This window comes from Chiloscyllium plagiosum, chromosome 13, assembly GCF_004010195.1.
Source record: "Chiloscyllium plagiosum isolate BGI_BamShark_2017 chromosome 13, ASM401019v2, whole genome shotgun sequence".
Lineage (NCBI taxonomy): Eukaryota > Metazoa > Chordata > Chondrichthyes > Orectolobiformes > Hemiscylliidae > Chiloscyllium > Chiloscyllium plagiosum.
The window spans coordinates 49,013,766-49,040,096 of NC_057722.1; the positions used below are offsets into that span (position 1 = coordinate 49,013,766).

A 26,331-nucleotide genomic window follows, 5' to 3' on the forward strand; every position below is an offset into this window, starting at 1 on the left:
TCAAACACAGGTACCTGGTGCTGTGAGGTAGCAGCGCTAACCATTGAGCCACACTATGAGGCCGTTTGTTGAAGAAGCAACACTAGTGAGTTTTGAGTGATTGCAGGGAGTGGTGAAGTTGATGCGCGTGTGGCAGATTTCTATATACAATGATAAAGTTGCGTAATTGTGACAGATTTCATTAAAATCAGATAAGCTATGAGTAACTACACTTTTAACACTGCTTGGAAATATTTTTCAAAGTATAGGCCATCCAAATCTTTCAGAGGAACAGAAAAAACAGACAGCAGAAATTTTGGAAGTCTTGAGGGCACATTTTGGACACTAAATGAACTTAATCTTTGAGTGGTTTGAATTTAATACTAAAGCCCAACGTATAAAGCGTCTCCTGATTGTAATAGGCATGGGAGATGACTGAAAGAGGATAACCTTAATCTCAGGAAAGCCATCTATTTATTAAGAAGTGCAGATAAATTAGAGCAATTAAAGGATATTCATAGCAGAATAGAACAGGTCTTGCATTATGCTGATAAACATTTCAGGCTGAAAAGGCAGAAATTTCAGAGAAAAGGCAGGTTGCAATTCCTACAAATGTCAAGACACAAAGGAAAATAAGTCATGTCCAGCATAGGGACAGCATTGTTCTGACTGCAAGAAGCTAAATCATTTTGTACATATGTTTGGCTAGAGGGAAAGACAACAAGAAGGTAGAGGTGACTTCTGAAGAGATACGAACTAAAGATTCTGACAAATCATTGTCCAAAATATGGTAGCTTTAAAAAGGCAAGTAGAGAGAAAGCAGGGAATTATAGACCAGTGAGAGTCTGATGACAGTAGTGGGGAAGATGCTAGAATCCATTTATCAAGGATTTTATAGCAGAGAAATTTGAAAACATTCAAAGAATCAAACACAGTCAGCATGGATTTACAAAAAGGAAATCATGCTTGACAAATCTATTGAAATTATTTGATCAGGAGTATTGGGACAGATAGAAAATTGGTTAGCAGACAGGAATCAAAGAGTATGAATAAATGCTGACTATCAAACAATGCTTTTCTGAATAATCATAAATCCTGTCTCTCAGAATCCCTTCCAATAATTTGCCTACCACTGGTCTGTAATTCCCAGGGTTATCCCTATTCTCTTTCTTGAACAAGGGAATAACATTTGCCACCATCTAATCATCTGATACTACTCCAGTGAAGAGTGAGGATGCAAACATCATCACCAAAGGTGCAGCAATCTCTTCCCTCGCTTCCTGTAGTAACGTTGAGTATATCCCATCTGGCCCATATCATCATGTATTCAAAATATCCAACATATCCTCCTTCTTAACATCAACCTGTTCAAGCGTATCAGCCTGTTTCATGCTGTCCTCACAAACAACAAGAACCTCTCATGAGTGAATACTGAAGCAAAGTACTCATTAAGGACCTTCTCTACCTTCTCCAACACGAGGCACAAGTTCCCTCCACTAAGCCTGATTGGCCCTACCCTCATTCTGGCTATCCTTTTGTTCCTCACATAAGTGTACAACACCTTGGGATTTTCCTTAATCATAGACGCCAAGGGTTTTTCATGCCCCCTTCTAGCTCTCCTAAGTCCATTCTTCAGTTCCTTCCTGGCTATCTTGTAACCCTCTTGTGCTCTGTCTGATCCTAGATTCCTCAACCTTAAGTAAGCTTCCTTCTTCTTGACTAGATGTTCCACATCTCTTGTCATCCAAGGTTCCTTCACCCTCCCATCCCTTCCTTGCCTCAGTGGGACAAACCTATCCAGCACTTACAGCAATTGCTCCCGAAACAACCTCCATATTTCTGTTGTGCATTTCCCTGAGAATTGCTGTTCCCAATTTATGCTTCACAGTTCCTGCCTAATAGCATTATAATTCCCCCTCCTCAATTAAATGCTTTTCCATACTGTCATTGGACAGTCCTGGTATCTTTTTCAATCACTGGACCTCACTTCCTCAAGTGGAATCGAGGTAAAAGATCATCCATGGTCAAACTGAAAGGCAGATAAGACTGAGGAGACCAAATAATCCACTACTGCTTCCACTACTAATTGATTTTTTCACAGCAAAAATATCTTCCCTACAAAAAGATACAGTTTCATGCAATACTACATTTATTTTGTATAATTCAACTTTTAGATATTCAGAAGTTGTCTGATATTGGCAAGGAATGGCTTCTTGTAATATTATTTGGATTGTATATTGGAGGCAGGGAATTTCTGATTTGTAGCAAACCACACTGTTTTCTAATACCAGCTTTGATTTAGACACCTAAACATGAGCAATTCAGAATGGAAACAATAAGAAACAATCTGATACATGTTGAATGAGATTTCTAAAAATTTGTTTTTGGGATGCTGACAACATCAACATGATAGTACTTATTACCCATGCCTCGTTGCCTTGAGGCATTTAGTGTCAAATATGTTTCAAAGCTGGCAAACGTAGGCCAGACCAAATTCCAATTCCTGTGTGAATTTAATCATCATCTAACCTACTCTATTCCATTTTCATCCATATGTTTATCCAATGACCATTTAAATGCCCTTAAACTCAGCAAGTCTACTACTGTTGCAGGCAGTGCGTTCCACACCCCTACTACTCTCTGAGTATAGAAACTACCTCTAATAGCCCTCCTATGTCTATCACCCCTCAAAGCTATGTCCCCTCATGCTAGCCATCACCATCCGAGGAAAAAGGCTCACACTGTCCAATCTATCTAATTATCTTATATGTCTCAATTACATGACCTCTCAACCTTCTTCTCTCTAACGAAAACAGCCATAAGTACCTCAGCCTTTCCTCATAAGACCTTCATTCCATACTAGGAAACATCTTGATAAATCTCCTCTGAACCCTTTCCAAAGCTTCCACATCCTTCCTATAATGCGGTGACCAGAACTGTGTGCAATACTCCAAGTGTAGCCTTGCCAGTTTTGTACAGCAGCAGCATGACTTCATGACTCCTAAACTCAATCCCTGTACCAATAAAAGCTAATAAAAGAAACAGATCCTTCGTCCAACCAGTCCGTGCCAACCATAATTCCAAAGTAAACTAGTCCCACCTGCCTGGTCCTGGCCCATATCCCTCCAAATCTTTTCTATTCATGTACTTATCCAAATATCTTTTACACATTGTAACTGTACCCGCATCCACCACTTCCTCAGGAAGTTCATTCCACACATGAACTACTCTGTCAAAAAAAACTACACCTCTTGTCTTTTTAAATCTTTCTACTTGTGGGCGGCATGGTGGCACAGTGGTTAGCACTGCTGCCTCACAGCACCAGAGACCTGGGTTTAATTCCCACCTCAGGCAACTGTCTGTGTGGAGTTTGCACATTCTCCCTGTGTCTGCAATGGTTTCCTCCAGGTGCTCCAGTTTCCTCCCACAGTCCAAAAATGAGCAGGTTAGGTGAATTGGCCATGCTAAATTGCCCGTAGTGTTAGGTGAAGGGGAATTAGGTATGGGTCAATGGGCTGAGAAGTGGCAGATGGAGTTTAATTCAGATAAACGCGAGGTGCTGCATTTACTTATACACTTAATGGTAAGGTCCTATGGAGTGTTGCTGAATAAAAAGACCTTGGAGTGCAGGTTCATAGCTCCTTGAAAGTGGAGTCGCAGATAGATAGGATAGTGAAGAAGGCGTTTGGTATGCGTTCCTTTATTGATCAGAGTATTGAGTACAGGAGGTGGGAGGTCATGTCGCGGCTGTACAGGACATTGGTTAGGCTACTGTTGGAATATTGCATGCAATTCTGGTCTCCTTCCTATCGGAAAGATGTTGTGAAACTTGAAAGGGTTCAGAAAGGCTGTTTTCCCTGGAGCATCGGAGGCTGAGGGGTGATCTTATAGAGGTTTACAAAATTATGAGGGGCATGGATAGGATAAATGGGCGAAGTCTTTTCCCTGGGGTCGTGGAGTCCAGAACAAGAGGGCATAGGTTTAGGGTGAGAGGGGAAAGATATAAAAGAGACCTAAAGGGCAACTTTTTCACGCAGAGGGTGGTACGTGTATGGAATGAGCTGCCAGAGGATATGGTGGAGGCTAGTACAATTGCAACATTTAAGAGGTATTTGGATGGTTATATGACTAGGAAGGGTTTGGAGGGATATGGGCCGGGTGCTGGCAGGTGGGACTAGATTGGGTTGGGATATCTGGTCGGTATGGACGGGTTGGACCGAAGGGTCTGTTTCCATGCTGTACATCTCTATGACTCTAAGACTCTAAATGTAGGGGAATGGGTCTGGGTGGTTTGCTCTTCGGAGGGTCAGTGTGGGCTTGTTGGGCCGAAGGGCCTGTTTCCCCACTGTAAGTAATCTACTCACACCTTAAAAATATACTCTTTGGTCTTGAAATCTCCCACCCTAGGGGAAAGACACCAATACCATAACCATACTTATACCCCTTTATAACTCAAACCTTCCATACCTAGCAACTCCCTGGTAAATCTCGTATGAACCCTCTCCAGTTTAATAATAACCTTCCTGTAACATGGTGACCAGAACTGGACACAGTATTCCAGAAGCGGCCTCACCAATGTCCTGTACAACCTCAACGTGTAATCCCAACTCCCATACTCAAAGGTCTGAGCGATGAAGGCAAGCATGCTAAATGCCTTCTTAACCACCCTTCTACATGTGACACAACACATCTTCCATCATGAAACCTTCCCCCCCCCTCCCCAGAAGGGTCAAAGTTCAGAGCACAAAGCGGCTCCTCAGCCCATCATTTGTGTCTTTGGCCTCAACACTGAAGTGAAAAGAATCCAAGGGGACTCAGTCAATCTGGGGCTTCATGTGTTTCAAAGTCAGTCTGCTATCATTATTTCAGCACTATCCACAAAGCCGACTTCCTCAGTCTGGTCACCGAAGACAGAACAAAAGTCATGCTGAATCGTGCAATGTTTGACACAGTTTACCACGGCCTCCCCCGCCCAGTGTTCAATTTTAGGTACCACATTTTAGGAATGGTGTGGTTTACAAGGACAATACCAATGGTAAAGAGACACCAGCTACAGGTCAAGTCTGGCCAAGTTAATCTTGTATGCCTTACAGCGTCGAGACACACAGCACAGATGTAGGCACAACATCAAGGGCCGAAGAGTCTGTACTGCGCTGTAATGTTCTATGTTCTATCTACGCTGCTTATGGTAGTTGTATGACCGATTACATTGTCTTTTATTGGTATCAAAACACATTTATGACCAAGATTAGAAATTTGTACTGTCGCTTCTGTATTCACAACATAAATTTAAATGCTCTGCTCATTATCAAAATGGCTAATTATATACTTTATTGATATTAAGTTTCAAATTTATAAAGGAAGTATAAAACAATTTTCTTTAATAATCCACAAACTGATCTGTTGTGATCACAGGACTCATTCAGTAAAGGTGTAAAGCTAACTAACAGAAAATTTAAAATAAGGAAGAATAAGTATTTATCCTTAGAAGTAAATCCATGCAAGCGCACAGATGCCAGTTCAAGAAAAACAAACAAATATTTTTAGAGATTGATTTTTCAAAAGAAACTATAGCTAATAAATTTTAATTTTTGAAGGAGAGAAGGAAAGATGTAAAATGTTCAATGACTTTCACTTTGCATCCTGGCACACGTAGAAGGATGCCACAAAACACAGGCAGTTCTTATTGGGTCCTTTGCACTTACCATCTTTCAGGAATTGTCATAAATTCAAAAGCTTCATAGGACAACAGCTGCTTCAGAATTTCAGCTCCCACACTCAGCTCTAAAAGGTTTTCATAGAATCCCTGCAGCATCGAAGCAGGGCATTTAGCCCACCAAATCCACACCAACCCTCCAAAGAGTATCCCACCCAGACCCATTCCCATCCCCTTAACCCCACATTTCTCCTGGCTATTCCACCTAGTCTGCACGTTCTGGACACTATGGGCAATTTAGTAGGGCCAATCCACCCAACCTACACGTCTTTGAACTGTGGGAGGAAACCCATGCAGACACAGGGAAAATGTACAAACTCCACCCAGTCACCCAAGGGTGGAATCAAACCCAGGTCCCTAGCACTGTGAGGCAGCAGTTCTAAACACTCAGCCACCGAGCCACCCTCAGAAAAGCCAAAAATGAACTGGTAACATCTCTCTCTCTCTCAGGAGGCTGAATCATAATCAATTGCTAAACAATATCCAAAACTATGTCAGAAACCCTAGCAGATGATTTCTAGTGAAAAGTCCAAGCAAGTAATTTAAACCACCTGACTTCCATGAATTGTCTTTAACATTTGTCCCAATGTCCTTTTTGGTTAGCCCTTTTTAAAAAGGACAGTCATGGTATACCTTCTTAATTTTTCTCAAATGATCCAATCTTCAAACAAAAAATTTATATTGAAATATTTTTCAAACAGCACAATTTATCACATTTACTAAATTTTGTATATTGGATTTGAACTTAAACCTCTGCATTAGTTTCAGAGGCCACTTTCATGGCATTGGGCAAAATACCCATTACATACTTTAAAACTGTTATTGATAAATAATTCATTACATTACTTCCTTTACAGGGTTATGCTACTGAAATGGATAATCAAGAGCTGTCTCCTCTGATCCCTGGTGCACTTAAGAACAAAAAAGAAATCCTGTTTGGAAATCTTCCAGAAATCTATGATTTTCACTATAGGTGATCATATTTTTCATATCAACTTCTCATGTTACTATATTGATGACAACAATTTTTCTCTTCATTCTTTCATGGGACATGGGCACTGTTGGCAAGGTCAGATATTTGTTTCCTATCCCTAATTACCCTTGATTGTGTAACTTGTTAAATAGTTTCAGACGGGTTGAGAGTCAGCCACATTGCTGTGAATGTTGTCTTCCATGTTGGCTGGAGCAGGTAAGAGTGGTAGATTTCCTTCTATCAAGGACTTTAGTGAATAAGATGGGTTTTGACAACAATTGACTGTAGTTTCATGGTCACCATCATTTTGACTAAATTCAGATTTATTGACTAAATTTAAGTTCCACCATTTGGTGGGATTTGAACCTTGTGACCTCAAGATTTTAGTTTTACTACTGTTAATCAGGATTTTAGTTTTACTACTGTTACCACTATGCCATTAACTGTTATTTGGTTTTATTCATGTTATTGAGTTAATCTCAATATACTGAATAAATTTGGAAACCAGATACATACAGTTTATTTTTACAGTGAAATATATGTCCATAATAATAAATTACTTCTGACTTTGATTTAGTTAAATTAGAACCTGTAAAAAATAGATTAAAGATCTATGGTCTGAGTTAGTGATTTGATACAGATTTCTGAGATGGATAAGTTGCCATTTTTAATTTCCAGCTGCTACACTACTGCTTCTAGGCAAACTTTTCAAAGAGACTACATTTAAGAGAGTGGAGGCAAAAAAAATTTACAGAGAGACAAGAGGTTTTGGCATTCAAGTAATTTATTGGGAAAATGCAATGGTAGACAAGGAATCTCGTTCCCAATTCAACTTCAGATTCTAAATTTCTAATAGAACACATAATCACAAATAATTTCCTAGAGCAGTTTTATTATAAATTATTCCAAATTAATTGACTTCTTCAAGTGTAATAAAACTCTACATTCCTTTCCACTTCTCAAAGTTACCTGCTACATTTGTTTTTGCATCTGAGATATTGTACAAGAGTATTAAAAAGGAAAGAGAAAGGGATATTTTAAAAATATTATGATTGCTGTTGTTCTATGTTATCAAGCTAATACAATATGGGTTTTACATAAAGATAATTTAAATTGGAGATCCCAATGGATTCCCAGTAAATAGTTGAAACTTGATATTTGTCTCGAATTATAATCCTGAATCAAAGCAAATTTCTGATATTTTTATTATCCTTTATTTAATTCCATGTTAGCACAATCAAAGTAAACTTTACTCTGTTCTTTCAATTTGCTATGCCATGACTGTTTTGCAGTATACTACAAAGGACCACTGCTAATTTTCAGAATTTGTTTTTAATGCTTTATGCCTGATTTATTTTTATGTTAAAGGCAATTATTGGACATTTTAGGCTAAACCTTCTTTTTGTCTGAATTTCCTTTGAAATCTGGAAGTAGTGATACATAACCAATCAATGTAAGTCAATTTTATGTTAAGATTGAACAGAACATGAATGTGAGGTATTGTAAGGCAAGTTAATTAGTGCCTTGCTCTTAAAGATTAATGTGTGGTGTAATGTGTACTATAATGCATATTGTCATATTGGGAATGTCATATAATGCTAAGCAACTGATGAAATAGTGTTTGTTTGTTCAGATTACTGTGCTGCAAGTAACAATGCTTAAGTCTGTGCCACTTACATCCAAGGAACTCAGACAAGACAAATAGCAGCAGCAGACTGAAGCAGTGTTTCTGAACTCCAGAAAATGGAAATTTTTAGAGTCAGTATATCAGTTTTGCAAGCTATATACAACTTACACTAAATGTCCAACACTAAACCAGACCAGTTGATCTAATAGTTCATATTAATGTTGACGTTCCGAGTGAACGTTCTCCTATGCCTGTTCATCTAACCCATTAATATAACCTTTCATTTTCTTCTCATTATATTTATCAACTTAAATGAATCTATGCTATTCAGCTCAAATACACCTTTCAGTAGTAAATTCATGTTCTAGCTGCTCTCAGAGTAAAGAAATTTCACCTAAATTCCCATTTGGATTTATTAGTAGCTTTCATGAATTAAAGTTCTAGCTTTGGTCTTTCTTAAATGGAAAGACATTTAAATTATCAGAAACTTTTAGAATCTATGACTTCTGTCTGGCTAACCTTCCAAGTTCATTTTTCTTTAAGACAAGAGCTCCAACCAGTTCACACTTTTTGGATACTCTAACATTCCATTTCTGGTATCATCCTTATAATTCATTTTTCACAAATTTTCCAGTGCCTTTAAATCTCTTCCATAATATGAAGAACATAACTGATCAATAGTCTAAATATACTGTAACCAAGAGTAATCAAGACCAAGGTCTTTCAGTTCAGAAAGTCATACTGAACACGAAACATTTAATCTTATTTTTTCTCCAATGATGCTGCCAGATCTGTTGAGTTTTCTCCAGAATTCTCTGTGTTTATTTCAGATTTCCACCATCTGCAGTATTTTATTTTTATACTCTAGCCAGGATTTTATACAATTTTGGCATAACATCTCCGCTTTTCAGGACTCTCTCACTAAAAATGAATCCTAGCATTTTGTCTTTTTTATGAGCTGATTGATCTGTGTCTTGCCTTTCTGTGATTCATGTTCTTTTTTCCTAAATATCCTTGCTCCTCATTCCATTTAGACTTTTATTATTCAAAATTGTATTGTAAGTTTTTATCCTTCCTTCCTCATACTTAATCATGTTGAAACTCAATTGCCAATTTCTTACTTCTTGGAATTGACCACAGTTTTCCTCAGCATCAAGTGCACCCATTAATTGTTTCCATGCAAAAATTTTGAAGCTGTATAATTAATTCATGAATTCAAATAACCTACAGAAATTGTATACAAAATGGTCCAGCACCATTATTGCTTCAAACAGTTTTTTTCCAAATGCACAAACAGTGTATTTAAGTTTCTGGTATGGTTTTTGTATGGCTACAGATGCAGAGTAATTTAAAAGGGTAAATTTCACTGTTCTTTCACTGTTGCTATGTCAAAGGTCTGATGCCCATTCGAACAACAGTGTGGATGTAACTATATAACATAGACTGTTGCAGTTCAAGGAGACAACCCTACCACCAACTTCTCAATGGCAACTAGAAATGGGAAATAAATGCCAGCTTCGTCAGCAATACCCAAGACATACTGGGCTATGAACCACGTGCTGGAAATTGGGATCAGAATAGCTCGGTGATTGTTTTTGACCGATGCCCACCCAATAGGCTGAAGTGTCTTTTTCTGTGCTGTAGACCTGTATGAATCTATGAATCTATAAGCCACATCCAGTGAACAAATACATTCAAAGATTTGTGGATGGCCTGTAATGAGACTTTCATGTTGCTGCAGAGGAGTGTATTTTCAAGGAACATTGCTCAGTACTGATCTTTATTCAATCCTACTTCTCATCTTTTTCCAGACTGAGAGGTTACTCTCAAACCTTTTTCTATGTTCTGTTTGTTGCCAGATTTCTATTGACTTGGCTCCTATCCCAGGTTCCACAAACTCTGAGTTTAGTTAAAAATTTACTATGTATTACCATACTGGGACCTGATGAAAATTCATTTTCTGACCTTTATATACTAATATATTACCAACTACATTACTTTGTCAGCTCTTTCTGTTAGTTACATCAATTGCACTACCCTTATCAACACTTCTAGAACTGGCTACAATGCAGCATTGTCAGATAATTCTGAACAAAGGTCAGTCGTCTTTCCAATAAGGAATGTGGTTAAAATGTCAACCGAATACAAAGAATCAAATTTCAAGAATTACTATGATATTACAAGATTTTACTTTATTTAGAACATAACTTAATAAAAAATGAATAATTGCACAATACAGCGATATAATTTATGTTTACAAAGCTCTTTCAGATCCTCTGAATACTTCACATTCAATGAATTAAAGTATAGCTAAGTCACTGTTGAAAAGAAAAGAAGAAATTTCATTTATATCGACTCTTCTAAAATTTTTGTATATCCAAAGCACTTCACAGCCAAAGAAATACTGTTAGAATAGTCATTGCTGTAATGGCAACAGACTTGCATTCAGCTGGAATGGCAGCAATGAGACACTGACCAATTAAGATGTTTAAGTGATTAAGAAATTACTGTTGGCAACAGACGGACACTGAGAGGTTACCTACCTGGAAAGGTTAAGCTAAGACTCTTCAGTCTCAAAAAGGAAAAGTTGAAGGGTGACTTGATGGACATCTGTGGACTGTTAATCTTTTAATACTTATTGATGACCAGAAATGTCATAATTTCCAAGTTTGCTTATGACACAAACTCAAAAATGTTGTTAATATTGAAGAGTATAGTAGCAGTCATTCTAATCCAAGGAACCAATTAATGAAGAACATAACTGGAGCCAAATGTGATGCAGTTTATTAGCATCTATTGATAATTGCAGATGACAAGCAAGCACCTACGTAAACAGAACAAATTTTAAATCAGTGCCTCTTTATAGCAACACAAGTGATGTGTTTAATCATGTCCGCCCTCGGTCTATGATTAAACACAATTAATTGATTGGAGGGTGGCAAATGTTATTCCTTTGTTCAAGAAAGAGAAAAGGGATAATCCTGGGAATTATAGACTAGTCGCTCATGTCTCTGGTGGGTAAAATATTGGAGAGCATTCTGAGAAACAGGATTTATGATTACTTCGAAAACCATAGGTTGATTAGAGATAGTCAGCATGGCTTTGTGAAGGACAGGTCACGCCTCACCAGCCTTATTGAATTCTTTGAGAATGTGACAAAACACATTGATGGAGGTAGAGCAGTGGACTTGGTGTATATGGATTTCACCAGTGCTTTTGATAAGGTTCTCCATGGTAGGCTCATTCAGAAAGTAAGGAGGCATGGGATACAGAGAAATCTGGCTGTCTGGATACAAAATTGGCTAGCCCATAGAAGACAGAGGGTAGCGGTACTTGGAAAGTATTCAGCCTGGAGCTCGGTGACCAATGGTGTTTCACAGGGATCAGTTCTCTGACCTCTGCTCTTTATGATTTTTATAAATGACTTGGATGAGGAAGTGGAAGGATGGGTTAGTAAGTTTGCCGATGACACAAAGGTTAGTGGAGTTGTCGATAGTGTGGAGGGCTGCTGTAGGTTGCAATGGGAGCTTGACAACATCGAGGGTCTAAGGGCCTGTAATGTGCTGTACTGTTCTATGTTCTATGTTAATAGTGATTCAATACACAATCTCCAGGAGGCCATAGATTGATGAAATAGGCTGTCAAATAGCATGGGGAATTTAATGCAGAAAGGTTTGAAATGATTTAAATTTTGTAGGAAGAGAGAGGAGAAGCAATATTAATAGTTTTGGAGAGATTGCAGAGAAATCAGGTGATAGATTTGTGGGTGGGGCTAAACAATCTTGAAGGTGGCAGTAAAAATTGAGAAGGTTTTTGAAAAGTATAAAGACTGTATCTTTTTATTCGGCTGCACTTTGAATGTGGACAAGAATGGGAAAAAAAACTTTAAAAACAAGGATCATGGAATGAATTGTTGCACTTTTTCAAAGTAAGCCACGGAAACTCGTTGTTTGTGATGTTTGATCTGCTGCTTTATTCAACCTGTGGGGAAGTTGGTTACAGATGTATTGGCACCAATATGTGTACAAAGTGAGATTTGGCCAGCAACAAATAACTAATTGGATCATGGAGTTGTGACCAGCTGTGCCTGATAAAAAAAAATCTGCTTGCCAACAACTATTTGGTTGCTCCTGGATAATTGAACAGCTTGTGGATGCAAACAGTATTGCTAGAATCCCTTGAAATTTCCAAAAAGGAAGTGATGTGTCTTTCTATCCAGTAAAATACATAAAGCCTGAAGAAAGCCCATTTATTCTCACTTATCTGTTGCTGCAAGCTGTTGCTTTTAACCAATATGTCAAAGACTTCATGATTTGTGAACCAGTCACTCTGTGCCCCCAGCAAGGGCATGTTAATTACTAGGAGAAAAGAGATTGAGAAGTGGCAAGTCTTATCAAGCCAAAAGGATCGCATCAGTGAACCCTGCATACAGACGCTATTGATCTGCCTTACCACAATTTGTTTTCCGCTACTCATAATTTTTATTTGTCTGCCTGTGTCTCTGTGTATGTGTGTGTCAGGTAAGTTTTATAGATTCCACTTATCTTGGCTAGATGGCTAAGGCTGACATGTTTTTTTCTCTGAAGGACTCTAATGAACCAGATGGGTTTTCACAACAATCGATGGTAGAAGTCATAGTCACCACTACTAGCTTTACATTTCAGGTTTATCAATTTAAGTTAAATTCCAGCAGCTGCCAGGTTGGGATTTGGATCAATGGCTCCAAAGTATTGAGCTGAGCATCTGGGCCACTAGTGCGGTGACAGTACCGCTGGGTGAGAAATCAAGCAATTCTGTCCTTGATTGCAAAGTGGGTGCGTACCTACACTATGTGAACAGTTCAAAAAAGATCAGCACCAATTTTTCAAGGACAATTAGTGACCAAGCAATTAGTGGATTTGCCACCAATTGTAAATCCCAGGAAAGAATAAAAAAAACCTACTAAAAGAATAAATGAATCACTGTTCTTAGCAATTAATTCATGATTATCATATTTTCATTGTTACTAATCACCTGTCTTCTCTTCCATTTTTAATTGCAACAAGAAATGTGAGGAGGTCATGAATTTCTTCTTCACTAAGATTGTTGCTATCTATTTACCTTCCTCTGTAGCTTCCCCACTTTTCCACAAATCAACAATCCTGTCCCTTGCTGAGTTTTGAACCTATGTCTAATATTTCTTTTTTATTTCTCTTTAGACGCCTCTTGTTGGTATTTTTATGATAGTCACTTCATATGCTCTTGATCCCAAACCTGCTAAACTATTGACCATTCATCTTTTTATCCTGGTCCCAAGGTGGTTAACATCGAAAATGATCCACAGACGCAACTGCAAACTCCTATCATTTTCTCTGCAGAATCTTTGATTGCGTTATCATCTCCTGAATCTGTGGCCACTATTTGCTTAATTCCAAGTTTGAACCTGTCCAGTCAGATTTCAACTGAATTAATCAGATATGTAGAGGTATGAAACAAGGAAAGAATATTAATTTATCAAACTCAGAACATGCACATGTTTAGCATGTGCTATAACATGATTATGTAAATGTTCATTCTTGCAGCATTGACAGTAATCTGGGACAGGAGACCTCCTGCACTTTATAGTACCCAATCAAAGTCACTAATGTCAAATGGTGCAATCATCAAGGATATCCCTGAGTGGGCACAGGATATTCTGAAGGGGAAGGGTGAACAGCCAAGGTTGTGGTCCACCTTGGAACTAACAACATAGGCAGAAAGAGATGAGCTCCTGCAAAGGGAGTTAGGTAGAAAGTTGAAAAGCAGGACCTCCAGGTTTGGAATCTCAGAGTTACTTCCTGTGCCATGAGCCAGTAAGACTGGGAGTATGAAAATAGCACTGTTAAATAGTTGGCTAAAGAGGTGGTGTAGGAGGGAAGGCTTCAGGTATGTGGATCGTTGGGATGTCTTCTGGGTCAGGTGGGACCTGTATGAGAAGGACGTGTTGCACCTAAACTGGAGAGGCACCAATATCCTAGCAGATTTACCAGTGCCACTCGGGAGTGTTTAAACTAGTGTAACAAGGGCATGGGAATCAGAGCAGTATGTTGGCAAATAAAATGACCAAGGAAGAGTCAGAGACTAAGGCCAGTGAATCTAAGAGGAAGAAGAATTTAGGAAGAGGTTACTGAACATGGACTGGTGATCTGAGGTGTATATGGTTTGATGCCAGAGGTATGACTGGTAAGACAGTTGGACTTAAAGCTTGGATTAATTCAGATATCTATGATGTTGTAGCTATTACAGAGGTTTGGTTTAGGGAGGGAAACGAATGGCAGATTAATGTTCCAGGATTTAGATATTTCAGGTGAGATAGAAAAGGATGTAAAAGAGGTGGAGGAGTTGTGTTACCGATCAGGGAGAATATGACAGCTGTACTGAGGGAGGATACCTTGGTGTGTTCATCCAGCAAGGCCATATGGAGCTCAGGAACAGGAAAGGTGAAATCAGTTTGGTTGGATTGTCCTACAGGCTTTCCAACAGCCAATAGGTAATAGAGGAATAGATATATGGATAGATTATGGAAATATCTAAAGACAATAGGGTTGTTGTGGTGGGTGATTTTTAATTCCCTTATATTGATGAAAACTCACTTTTTGCCAGGGGTTTGGATATGAGAGAGTTTGTTATATGAGTCCAGGACGGGTTTTTGAAACAATATCTAAATATCCAACAGGCGAAAAGGCCATACTTGACTTGGTATTGAGGAATGTGCTTGAAATTTTAATTGCGGTGGGGGGGGGGCTGAAGGTTTGGGAACAATGATCATAATTCCGTAAGTTTTAGTGACATATAGATAAGGATTAGAGTAGTCTTCATGTGAAAGTACTAAATTGGGGTATACGCTAACTACCACAATATTAGGCAGGAAATGGGGACTGTGAATTGGATACAACTGTTTGAGGATAAATCCATACATGGCAAGTGTGAACCTTTTGAAGGCCAGTTAATTAGATGATCCAATGAAAATGAAAGATAAGGATGGCAAGATTCAGGAACCTTATATGACAGGAGAAATTAAGAGCTTAGTCAAAAAGAAAAAGGAGACATTTCCAAACCTCCACCCCCACCCCCACCCCCATTAAAATTTCAAGCACATTCCCCAATACCAAGTCAAGTATGGCCTTTTCTCCTGTTGAATATTTACATATTGTTTCAAAAACCCGTCCTGAACTCATATAACAAACTCTCTCATATCTAAACCTCTGGCAAAAAGTGAGTTCTCATCAATATAAGGGAATTAAAAATCACCCACCACAAAAACCCAATTGTCTTTAGATATTTCCATAATCTATCCATATATCTATTCCTCTATTACCTATTGGCTGTTGGAAAGTCTGTAGGACAATCCAACCAAACTGATTTCACCTTTCCTGTTCCTGAGCTCCATATGGCCTTGCTGGATGAACACTCCAAGGTATCCTCCCTCAGTACAGCTGTCATATTCTCCCTTATCAAAAAGAAAAAGGAGGCATTCATAAGGTTTAGGAAAATGAAGAGAGCCATAGTCCTTGAAGAGTACAATCGCAGGAAATAAGTCAAACAAGGAATTAGGAGGGCTAAAGTGAGTCATGAAATGTCTTAGGCAAACAGGATTAAGGAAAATCCCAAGTATATATATATATAAGTAAATATATATAATACTTATATATACATAAGCTAAAAAAAAGTAGTTGGAAAAAGTGTATCCATTCAAGGATAAAGGAGAATCTTTATGCGTAAAACCAGGGGAAGTAGCGAGGTCCTTTGCATCATTGTTCACAAAGGAGAAGGACATGGTGGATAATGAATCTCAGGAAGGGAATGTTGATATTCTAGGTTATGTCAATATAAAAAAGGAAGTGGTGTTGCGTGTTCTGAAAAGTATTAGGGTAGACAAATCTCCAGGACTTGATGTCGTCCATTGCAGAATGCTGAAGGACATGAGGGAGGAAATTGTTGGGGGCGTTGTGCAAAATCGTTGTATCTTCTTACATCATGGGAGAATTCCCAGAAGACTGGAGAATGGCCAATGTTTTTTCTTTGTTTAAAAAGGGTAATAGAGATAGTCTGGGAATTTAGAGGCTGGTGAGCCTTATATCAATGATTAGGGAAATTATTAGAGAAGATTCTTAGGGATAGGATTTACTGACATTTGAAAAAATATGGACTTTTATCAGCAATAGGCAACATGGCTCTGTGATGTGGAAGGTTGTGTCTCACAAACTTTGTTGAATTTTTTTGAGGAAGTGACAAATATTATTGATGAGGGCAAGGTAATAAATGTTATCTATATGGACTTAAAAAAGGCTGATACAAAGGTGAAGTCACATGGGTTCCATAGTGAGCTGGCAAGATGAATAAAGAACTGGCTTCATCATAGAAAACAAACAGTAACAGTGGAAGAGTGTTTTTTTGACTGAAGATCTGTGACCAGTGGTGTTCTGCAGAGATCAGCACTGGAGCCCCTACTATATAAATATGATCTGGAGGAGAATGTAGGCAGACAGAATAGTAAGTTCGTGGATACAAAGCTTGGAGGAACTGCTGACAGTGAGGAGAATTGTCAGTTGATTCAGGATGGAGGTAGGCTGGAGACTTGGACAGAGAAATGGCAGATGGTGTTTAATCTGGACAAATGTGAGGTGATGCAGTTTTGGAGATCTAATGCAGAGGGAAGTGTACAATAAACAGCAAAACCCTACATATCATCAACATACAGAGGGATGTAAATATAAAGTCCACAGTCCTCTGAAAGTGGCAACACATGGATAAGGTGGTCAAGAAGACATATAGCATGCTTATCTTCATTGGTCAGGGCATAGAGTATAAAATTTGGCAAGACATGTTGCGGCTGTGCAGAACTTTAGTTGGTCCACAATTGGAATATTGTGTACAGTTACGGTCACCATACTACCAGAAGGGTTTGGAGATTATGGACAGGAACAGAAGTAGTTTACCAGGACATTGCCTGGTTTGTGCAGCATTAGCTATGAGGAGAGATTGGACAAATTTGGTTTGTTTTCACTTGAATGTCAGAGGATGAGGAGTGATCTGTTGCACATTTACAAAATTATGAGGCATGGACAGAATGGATAGCCAGAGTCTTTTTCCCAATGTAGAAATGTCACTTACTAAGGGATGTAAGTTTTAGATAAATTCAAAGGAAATGTGAGAGGCACATTTTTTACAAAGAAGGTTGTAAGCGCCTGGAATGTTTTGCTAAAGGAGGTGGTGGACGCAGATACAATAGCAACATCTAAGTGAAATCTTGACAGATATACAAATAGGTAGCTTTTTAGTTTAGAAAGGCATCATGTACCACTGCAGTCTTGGTAGGTTGAAGGGCCTGCTCCTGTGTTGTACTGTTTTTTGTACTATCCTGGGTAATAGAATCAGTGCAGTTGTGATAAGCTGAAAGGCCTTCTTCTGAGCTGTAACAATACTACAATTCAATGAATGAAAATCAAGCAGATTCAACAAAGAGCATGGGCATACAATCCACTTCACTCGACTACCTCCAAAGCATGAAGAAAATCAATAATACAAATGGAAAGTGCTGGAGAAACTCAGCAGATCAGGTAGCACCTATGGAGAGAGAAGCATCTCAAGTCCAATATGACTCTTCTTTGGATCTGAAGGGAGGTGGAAACATGAATTCAGTAAATTCTATAATGATATTTCTCTCACGTTTTTGTTAAATTATATACTTTTTTATTTTTAAGGATATTCCTTAAAGAGCTTGAAAATTGCATGGAGAACCCTGAACTTGTCGGAAAATGTTTTTTAAAAAGGGTAAGTAAATCTCTTCCATTGCCACCTCCTAACTAGGACTTCTGAGAAAACTAATGAAAACTTTGAACATGTAGAAAACTGACTTCAGAGCTTAAAAATGTGTTGCTGGAAAAGTGCAGCAGGTCAGGCAGCATCAAAGGAGCAGGAGAATCGACGTTTTGGGCATTAGCTCTTCTTCATGCCCGAAATGTCGATTCTCCTGCTCCTTTGATGCTGCCTGACCTGCTGCGCTTTTCCAGCAACACATTTTTAAGCTCTGATCTCCAGCACCTACAGTCCTCACTTTCTCCTAGAAAACTGACTTCAGCAAATAGGCTTGAACAATGAATCATTCCATTGAATATCACCAAGTTTTTGTGCCCACTGGTCTGAAAAATAACATCACCATCCCAGATCAAGACTTGGGCATTCCTATTCTCTAGGTCCAAAGATCAAAGTGACCAATTCCAAAAATGCTGGGTCTCTATCTCTTTGTATCATTCAGGGATTTTGAGACTTCCTGTGAGGGACAGGGTAGAAACAGCACCCACAACAGGTGAAGTCAAAATTTAAATAGTTTAAATGAGGCAGGAGGTGATGACATGGTCCTTCACATCACATTATGTGAGGTGGATGGATAGAATTACAAAGTGAGGCCTTTGTGTCTTTTCTAGTGATTTTCAGATCTGAATACCTTGGTGTTGTTTTTGTCCAGCAAAGCCCAAAGACCTGATGATGATAACCACCATCACCATTGAAGCCCTCTCAGGTTTGCAGGGGTGGGAAGAGGAGCAAAATGTTCTCCCCTGTAAAGAGTCTTTTGGCCACACCAGCTCTGGCCTTGCTACTCCTTTCCCACGCTATTACTGCTTGTGAAGCCTCCCAGAAACTTGAACCATGTCAGGAGTTGTTGCCTGATATTAGTGAAGCTCAGGGCTCAACTTTGGTCAGAGTGAGCAAGTTTCTATGCACTGGCCTCAATGCAGTATCACTTAATTTGATTAAATTTGACTGGATCGGACAGTAGTTAATCACACATTAGAAACTGCAACTCTCAAGGAAGAATACAAAAATATCTTGTGCATCATAGGGAATCAGGAACCATGAAAGTCTAGTGAAAGGTGATTTACAAAATCACCCAAGTCCCGCAATTAGTTGTAAATAATTATACCTATGCTTCTCTTGGTTTCTAAGTCATTGTACACCACTAAGGGGTAAACCAATAAAATTAAACTAATTGTGTACTTATATTTTTCGATTCTATCTTTCAAGCAGTTGTTTCCGTTTTTATTATCAAAGAAGTCTCTAACTTTTTTCAACAGAAAGAAGAATTACAAATTTATGAAAAATATTGTCAAAATAAACCACGTTCAGAGGCTATCTGGCGACAGTGTGGAGACTGCCAATTCTTTCAGGTGCAATTTTTATGTTTTCAAATTTTTCAGATAGTATGTTTGTAGGTATTTTATAATGTAGAGCTGAAAATGTGTTGCTGGAAAAGCGCAGGAGGTCAGGCAGTATCCAGGGAACAGGAGAATCGACGTTTCGGGCATAAGCCCTTCTTCAGGAATGAGGAAAGTTTGTCCAGCAGGCTAAGATAAAAGGTAGGGAGGAGGGACTTGGGGGAGGGGCGTCGGAAATGCGATAGGTGGAACGAGGTCAAGGTGAGGGTGATAGGTCAGACTGAGGTGGGGGCGGAGAGGTCAGGAAGAAGATTGCAGGTTAGGAAGGCGGTGCTGAGTTCGATGGATTTGACTGAGACAAGGTGGGTGGAGGGGAAATGAGGAAACTGGTGAAATCTGAGTTCATCCCTTGTGGTTGGAGGGTTCCCACCCCAGTCTGACCTATCACCCTCACCTTGACCTCTTTCCACCTATCACATTTCCGACGCCCCTCCCCAAGTCCCTCCTCCCTACCTTTTATCTTAGCCTGCTGGACAAACTGTCCTCATTCCTGAAGAAGGGCTTATGTCCGAAACATCGATTCTCCTGTTCCCTGGATGCTGCCTGACCTGCTGCGCTTTTCCAGCAACACATTTTCAGCTCTGATCTCCAGCATCTGCAGACCTCACTTTCTCCCCTTTTATAATGTAGAGCAGATTGATATATGTGATAGCAAATGCAGCAGAAAAATCTTGGCAGCCATCCTGTTGGTTTTGTAATGTTGTCTAATATTTCTACTTCTTTTCTCTGTCAGGGATTGTTGTCTATACCTCCCTCTGTAACATTTCTTAGCTCTATGATACTTCCTGAATTCTTCTAGCCTCTTGTGCCAAATTTTTTTCCCCATTGTAACTCAACCTAAACTCTTATATTTTCTCCCTAAACTCCTCTGCCTTTGTTCTCCTTCCCTAATTTAAAGCTCCCTTTAAATGAGCTTTTTGCTCAGGTTCTGGTCATCACATTTAATTTATCAAACTTTGGCTTATTTTTGTTCAATTACATCGAGGAAGTGGGAAAAATGCGGTAAGAATGAAAATGTTTGAGAAAAGATTTCCCAATTTTCATCTCAAGCCAAAAATGGCAACTTCAGAATCTTACCATTGAGCATCAACAATCTTATCTCCATAATACTTGTGTCTCATTAAAGTTCCAATATCCTTCATGTACACACCACTTCTATTTCTCCCTCTTTTTGGTGCCTTCAGGCCTGGAGGTTCCATGTCTGCTGAGAGTCTTCTGCATCAACGTTGGTTCACCCTCCCTGTCATGAACTGTTGTGGGTTTTGGGATCACAAGCAGGGTGGATTTGAAGGGGTCAGGAACCACTAGAATTTCCTGTGAAGAAACTGTTTGGGTCCTGTTTGTCACTGCTTTTATGCATCTCCCTGCCTTCCTGAGCAACTGAGGCACTGGGAATTTGATCAAATACCTAGGACATTGTACCTAGGTATCTTTGCACCTAAGATAGTGCTGGAAATGGTGACTTTTCGCTGTCCTCATGTGTCTCTGTATTTGAGTACATATGACAATAACCTTAATTCTAATTCTAATACTGGAATTCCAGAGATTCCATTGTTACATCAGATGCATAAGGCTGAATCTCGCTTTGTTTTGGCTAAGTCTCAGTTCCATTGAGATTTTTGGAGGATTTTTTGCCACAAGGTCTCGTTGTATTTTATCAAACTTGCCTCATGAATGACCTACCCAACCTTATGGCACCATTTTGCCTGATTCTAGCCCAATTTTATCACATGCCGTTCCCAGAACAGCTTGTTACTGCCCAAGACGTACTGGAATTGACCAGCATCCCTGATGCCACCACCATTTGTGAAAGGCCAGTGTACACCCAGACAAGCATTGTTCATCTGGAGCTGTCTTCACATTTGCCTCTGATGTAGCAGACAAAGGAAATTTGGCACCCAATTTTGTGAGCAGGAACTTTGAGATCCTGTTGTAGAGGTGGGGGCGTCCTTTTCTCCAGGTCCAGCAGTAGAAGCAATGGCCCCAGATCTGTTCAGTTTGATGCAAAGTTGCCAAATAGGCTGGTGCAGTCTCAGCCATCTGGAGGAATACACAGCAATGTAAGAAGAAGGTCAACGATGTTCCCTACCCCGCCACCAATCTTCTTTCCAATATCTCACACTCATTATATCTCTCCTACTAGACTTCCTCCCAGAAAGGCTCATGCAGTACCAGTTTTCTTATTGCTTGCAATATCTTCATTCATTTGCTGTTACCCACCACAACAGCAGACACTACGAACTCCGCAGGAATTATGCACTGCCTGGAACTTGCTTAAAAGATGCAGCAAGTTGCTGTTGGCATGGAGATAGGTTTGTTGTACATTCCAATTTCATGCCATACCCCACATTGTTCAGGCGCCTGTAAAGATTCCACCTGTAGAATTTGCAGAAATTACAAAGATGAAATGTTGACATATTTAAGCATGATTATAGCTGAATGTAATCCTTCTTAGATATGAATACAATTGATATAATTGGATATCAAGTATAATCCCCCTATGTCTCTCTTGATTGAGTTCAATGGTAAATCTCTCTCTGTTGTAATTTCATATTGCTTTTGTCCCAACCCCTTCCATTTCCTTTATTGATGACACTTTATATAATTTCTATTAATTTTCTATAACTCTACCTTTTCTTAACCTAGCAACATGCCCACTTGCCTTTCAGAACCCTTGCAAACTGATTGTCAATTCACATGTCCTTTGGCTTTCAATTCACAACATCCAGATAAGCGTGACCAATTTCCTTCTCAAAAATGATGTTAGTGAACCAAATGAGTTTTTAGGATAATTTTGTAATTACATGGTCACAAAGACTGATACCACCTTTGTATTCTGTGTTTACTTAATGAACTACTTGAGATTGAATTAAAGTTTTTGGATTATTAGTTCAAATTCTTTATTAGTAGCCCAGTAAAATGCACTCCATTCCTATATCATGAGACAAGGATAACTCCAGACTCAAGTCATCCATCAGCAACTGCCTATTCAAAAGCTCTAGCCCTTTCACCATCACCTCAAGTGCACAGGCTTTTCAGAGAAACATTTCAAAGTTGCCAATTTCTTAGGCAGATTTATTTTTGAACCCTTTTCCTCTGAATTTTTATATTGCTTCTTTAAATTGTGTTTCTGTATCCAGTAGGTTTCTGCTTTATATAATCTGTTATTTGCATGTGAAAGAACTGGGGCAGTATTTAATACAAAAAGGCTTCCTTAAAGGTTGCTAGAATTGAAAGCTTTGTTATTTGGTCATTTCTTTCCAGGAGTGCCAACGTAAATTGGATCATAAACTCTCACTGGATGCTTATCTGCTGAAACCTGTCCAAAGGATTACAAAGTATCAACTTCTTCTAAAGGTAATGAGGCTTCTTGATAAAGAGCTGCCTTTAGACTGTTAGAATGTTTTATTCTTAAAATATATTTCTCAATATTTTGGATAATTTTAATATCACAGGGACCATGCCTATGATTTTGAAAAGGGTAATGAAAATTTGAAAATTTTTACATCAAAAAAATTAGTTCACCTTCTTCCGGTATGATATCCTACTGCACAGATAGAAAATTGATGTGTCAAATGTCTTCCACTATGGGTTGAATCTTATGTCTGTTTCAGCTAAGTCCAAGTTGCAACAAGCTTCTTCAAGGGTTTATTGCTACAAGATTTCTTGCTTTATCTTACCAAACTCACCTCATTAATTAGCTACTGCACCCCTATGGCACTTTGCACTTCCAATTCCCACTCATTTTACCATGCACCATTCCCAGAACAACTTGCCACTTCTGAAACACCAACACTTCTTGCGCCCACATCATGTGTAAAAGCCAATTGTGCACCTGGACACACAGTAGCATTCTGAAGCTGTTCTTTCAAGGACTGAGCGCGAACATGTTGGAGAAGGGGAAGATGATACAGTGAGTCTCTGACAGAGACCTGGATATTCTGGTGGATAGGATGGATCAGAGACAAAGAATTCTCTTCTTAGAAGAGTGGCAGAAGAGGCTGAGCCATCAGATCCTGGCAGTCTGGTCAGAGGTTGCTTCCTGGGGATGCAGAGGAACAGTTAGCAGTGCAGAAACCAAGTCAATGATCTTCTTGTTCCACCAGGTAAGTGTCACATGCTTCTCTCTGCCACTTCATACTCACTCCATCTCTGTAGATGCATCCATTCCCCACCAAGACTTGTGGGTTCTGACATTCTCACTATTGCATACCTTCCATCACTCACTCCTCCTCCAAACCTCCTACACCACTAACCCTGCATGGTCTCTCTGCTGCCTCCCCTGTACTTCACAACACCTCATCACCTTCCCCTCACTTGCACCAACACTAATAGCTGTGCCAGCCAATTCCATCTCACTCATCCTTCCCATTTTCTTATTACCCCATAACAGGATGGAGTGAACACATATGGGTGGTGTGCTGCCCAACATCTGGGTGCTCACCCCCTACAAAAAGAGAATTTTGGCCTTGCACAAGACTGGGACTCTAGCTATGGGCATGCAGAAATGGGCAGGCATTCATGTCCCACCAAATGAGTAAGTACCACATTCCATTCCACTGCAACTCTCCTGTTAACCATGCTGTCAGTCTCATTCATTGCACACCACTTCTAAACATTGACCATGACTCCTTCTTTCTCGTATCCTGCAGATTCCACCAGCCTGCCCAAGACCTCTGTGAAGAAATGCCCAGCTTCAGCAGAAGGGTCGTCCTGGACATCTGAGAATAAGTATACCAAACCTCAGAGGAAGCATTGGCAAGGCTATCTCCTGCACCCCATCCACCAGCTCAGATACTTACACCTGGGGGGTACTATAAGCACAGAGAGCATGAGTACACCATCTGGTGAGTACCTCACAGCAACAGGTGCACAGCTGGCTAAGGAAGAAATGGCCTAAACAGCTGACACGTGGATCTGTGGCAGAAAACAGGCAACACCAGGGATGAGAGGACTCTATTGTGTCAACAATCAGGGATTTCATCCACATGCATCGAGAGGAACAGGAACAGCAGACAGATTTGAGGGATGCAATGGTCCTTGTTGCCCAAAAGCTGCAGTAGTGCAGTGAGTGATGATAACCATCTGCCTGCCTCCATGGAAAGGTTGGTGGCTGCCATGGGCAGTCAGATCCAGCACCCTCAGGGTAAATTGGAGATGTACGTACACCTTCACTCTATTGTCTCACCCATTGGTACCCAGGATCAAAGAAATGGTGATGGGGTCCTGGTATAGGTGCCCCTTCTTCACAAGGACATAGTGCAGTGCCAGGAAGCACCCAGCAGGAGGTGGAACCATACACATAGGTCCTTCTTCACTTTCTACTTGAGTTACTTCAGAGGTGGCCAGGCCTTGCATCTCCCCCACTACACTACCTGTCTTCCTTCCTCTGATCCTTGGAAGTCCAAGCTAACGAGCGTCAACTTACAGGAAACTCTTGACACATCTGACCTGTGTTGACACAAGCTTCTCTGGGGACATGCCACCAAATCTCCAATATCAACAGGCTCCACAGCAAACAGACTCCCTTCACCCCAGCTGTGAAACCAAGGAATATACTAATGTGTAGTGAGATGGAGAGAAGAAGAAGATGACCTATTTGAGAACATTCTGGTGGCACTGAGAAAGGCCTGTATATCACTCTCAGTTTATGCATAAATATTTCTGATGTTAACTTGCATGTGTTGATAAGTCTCTCTGTGTAGGCACTAATTGCATCTTCAACCATCTGGCAGTGCTTCATGGCCATAGACATGGCTCCATTGATGGAGGTCTGCATTGAGAGCCAACTGCATTGTCTGGAAGCAGGGGAAATTGCGTACATATGACAGTGAGACACGATGGCACTTTTGTCCCTCCTCATTCAATACCCTACTGTTGGCTCTGTCAGTGGACAAAGTTGTACCGTCAAAAATGTGTTAAAATAGAGGAACTAAACATTGGTGGCAGAGGCAGATAATTAGATAGCGTTGATCTTAGTGACAACAAAGTCTCTGACATGTTCACAGGTCATGACAGGTGGAGGCAACACGGATAGGATCTTCAGTGAATGGTTTGCAATACAGAAAAAAAAGGGATTTCTTTTACATTCCAGAATTATCCTGAAATAGTGAACAGTTTTTGCACACTAAAACAGGACCTAGTTATGCTCTGTGTTGAAGAGTCAAATTGAGTAGTGAATGGCTAAACTGTTTTACATCACATCTATTCAAGCTAATATGTCTTGAACGTAGGGAAGCAGAAATGAAGACGATAATAAGGATAACAGCTAGGATGAGGGAGACTAACAGTTTGATGATGACTAGGGCATTCAAAGTGGAGGTGTAGACGTGTTTGAGTAGATCAGCAGCTCCAGAAATTATATGGCGAATTAAGGGTCAAAGATTTGACTGTTGGAATAGTCAAAGTGTAGTTATAAGTGAATTGAGACCATTTTTTTCCAAGACAGACAGGATGCAGGGGTGGGAGTAGGAAGCTGGATATAGATGGTGAATGCAAGAAAGTAATCAAAAACAGTTTATTTAAAGATAGCATGGAATAGCAAGGCCACGGGAGTTGGAAAAATAATAGGTGACCATCAATTTAAGTTGGAGGAAGAGAATTAAGGGAAGCAAGAAGGATAGGGAACTCAGAAAAAGTGTGACAAACTGAGATGGAGTCTTAAATCACTGAGGATGAAAGTTTGAATAAAAGCAAAATACAGCAGATGTTGGAAATCTGAAACAAACACACACAATACTGGCAGGGCAGACAGCATCTTTGGGCAGAGAAACAGAGCTAACATTTCAAGTCTACTATGAGC

General features: G+C 39.7%; 1 protein-coding gene across 7 annotated transcripts in view; it reads left to right on the top strand.

The window, feature by feature from the left end:
* The window catches only part of mcf2l2 (MCF.2 cell line derived transforming sequence-like 2), a 396,698-nt gene that overhangs the window by 269,728 nt on the left and 100,639 nt on the right, over positions 1–26,331 (top strand). For all 7 annotated transcript variants that reach the window (XM_043702332.1, XM_043702335.1, XM_043702330.1 and 4 more), the window contains exons 17-20: positions 6,553–6,668; positions 18,018–18,087; positions 19,389–19,481; positions 22,794–22,886. In XM_043702332.1, the coding sequence (XP_043558267.1) occupies positions 6,553–6,668; positions 18,018–18,087; positions 19,389–19,481; positions 22,794–22,886 (372 nt within the window). The remainder of the gene's footprint in view (positions 1–6,552; positions 6,669–18,017; positions 18,088–19,388; positions 19,482–22,793; positions 22,887–26,331) is intronic.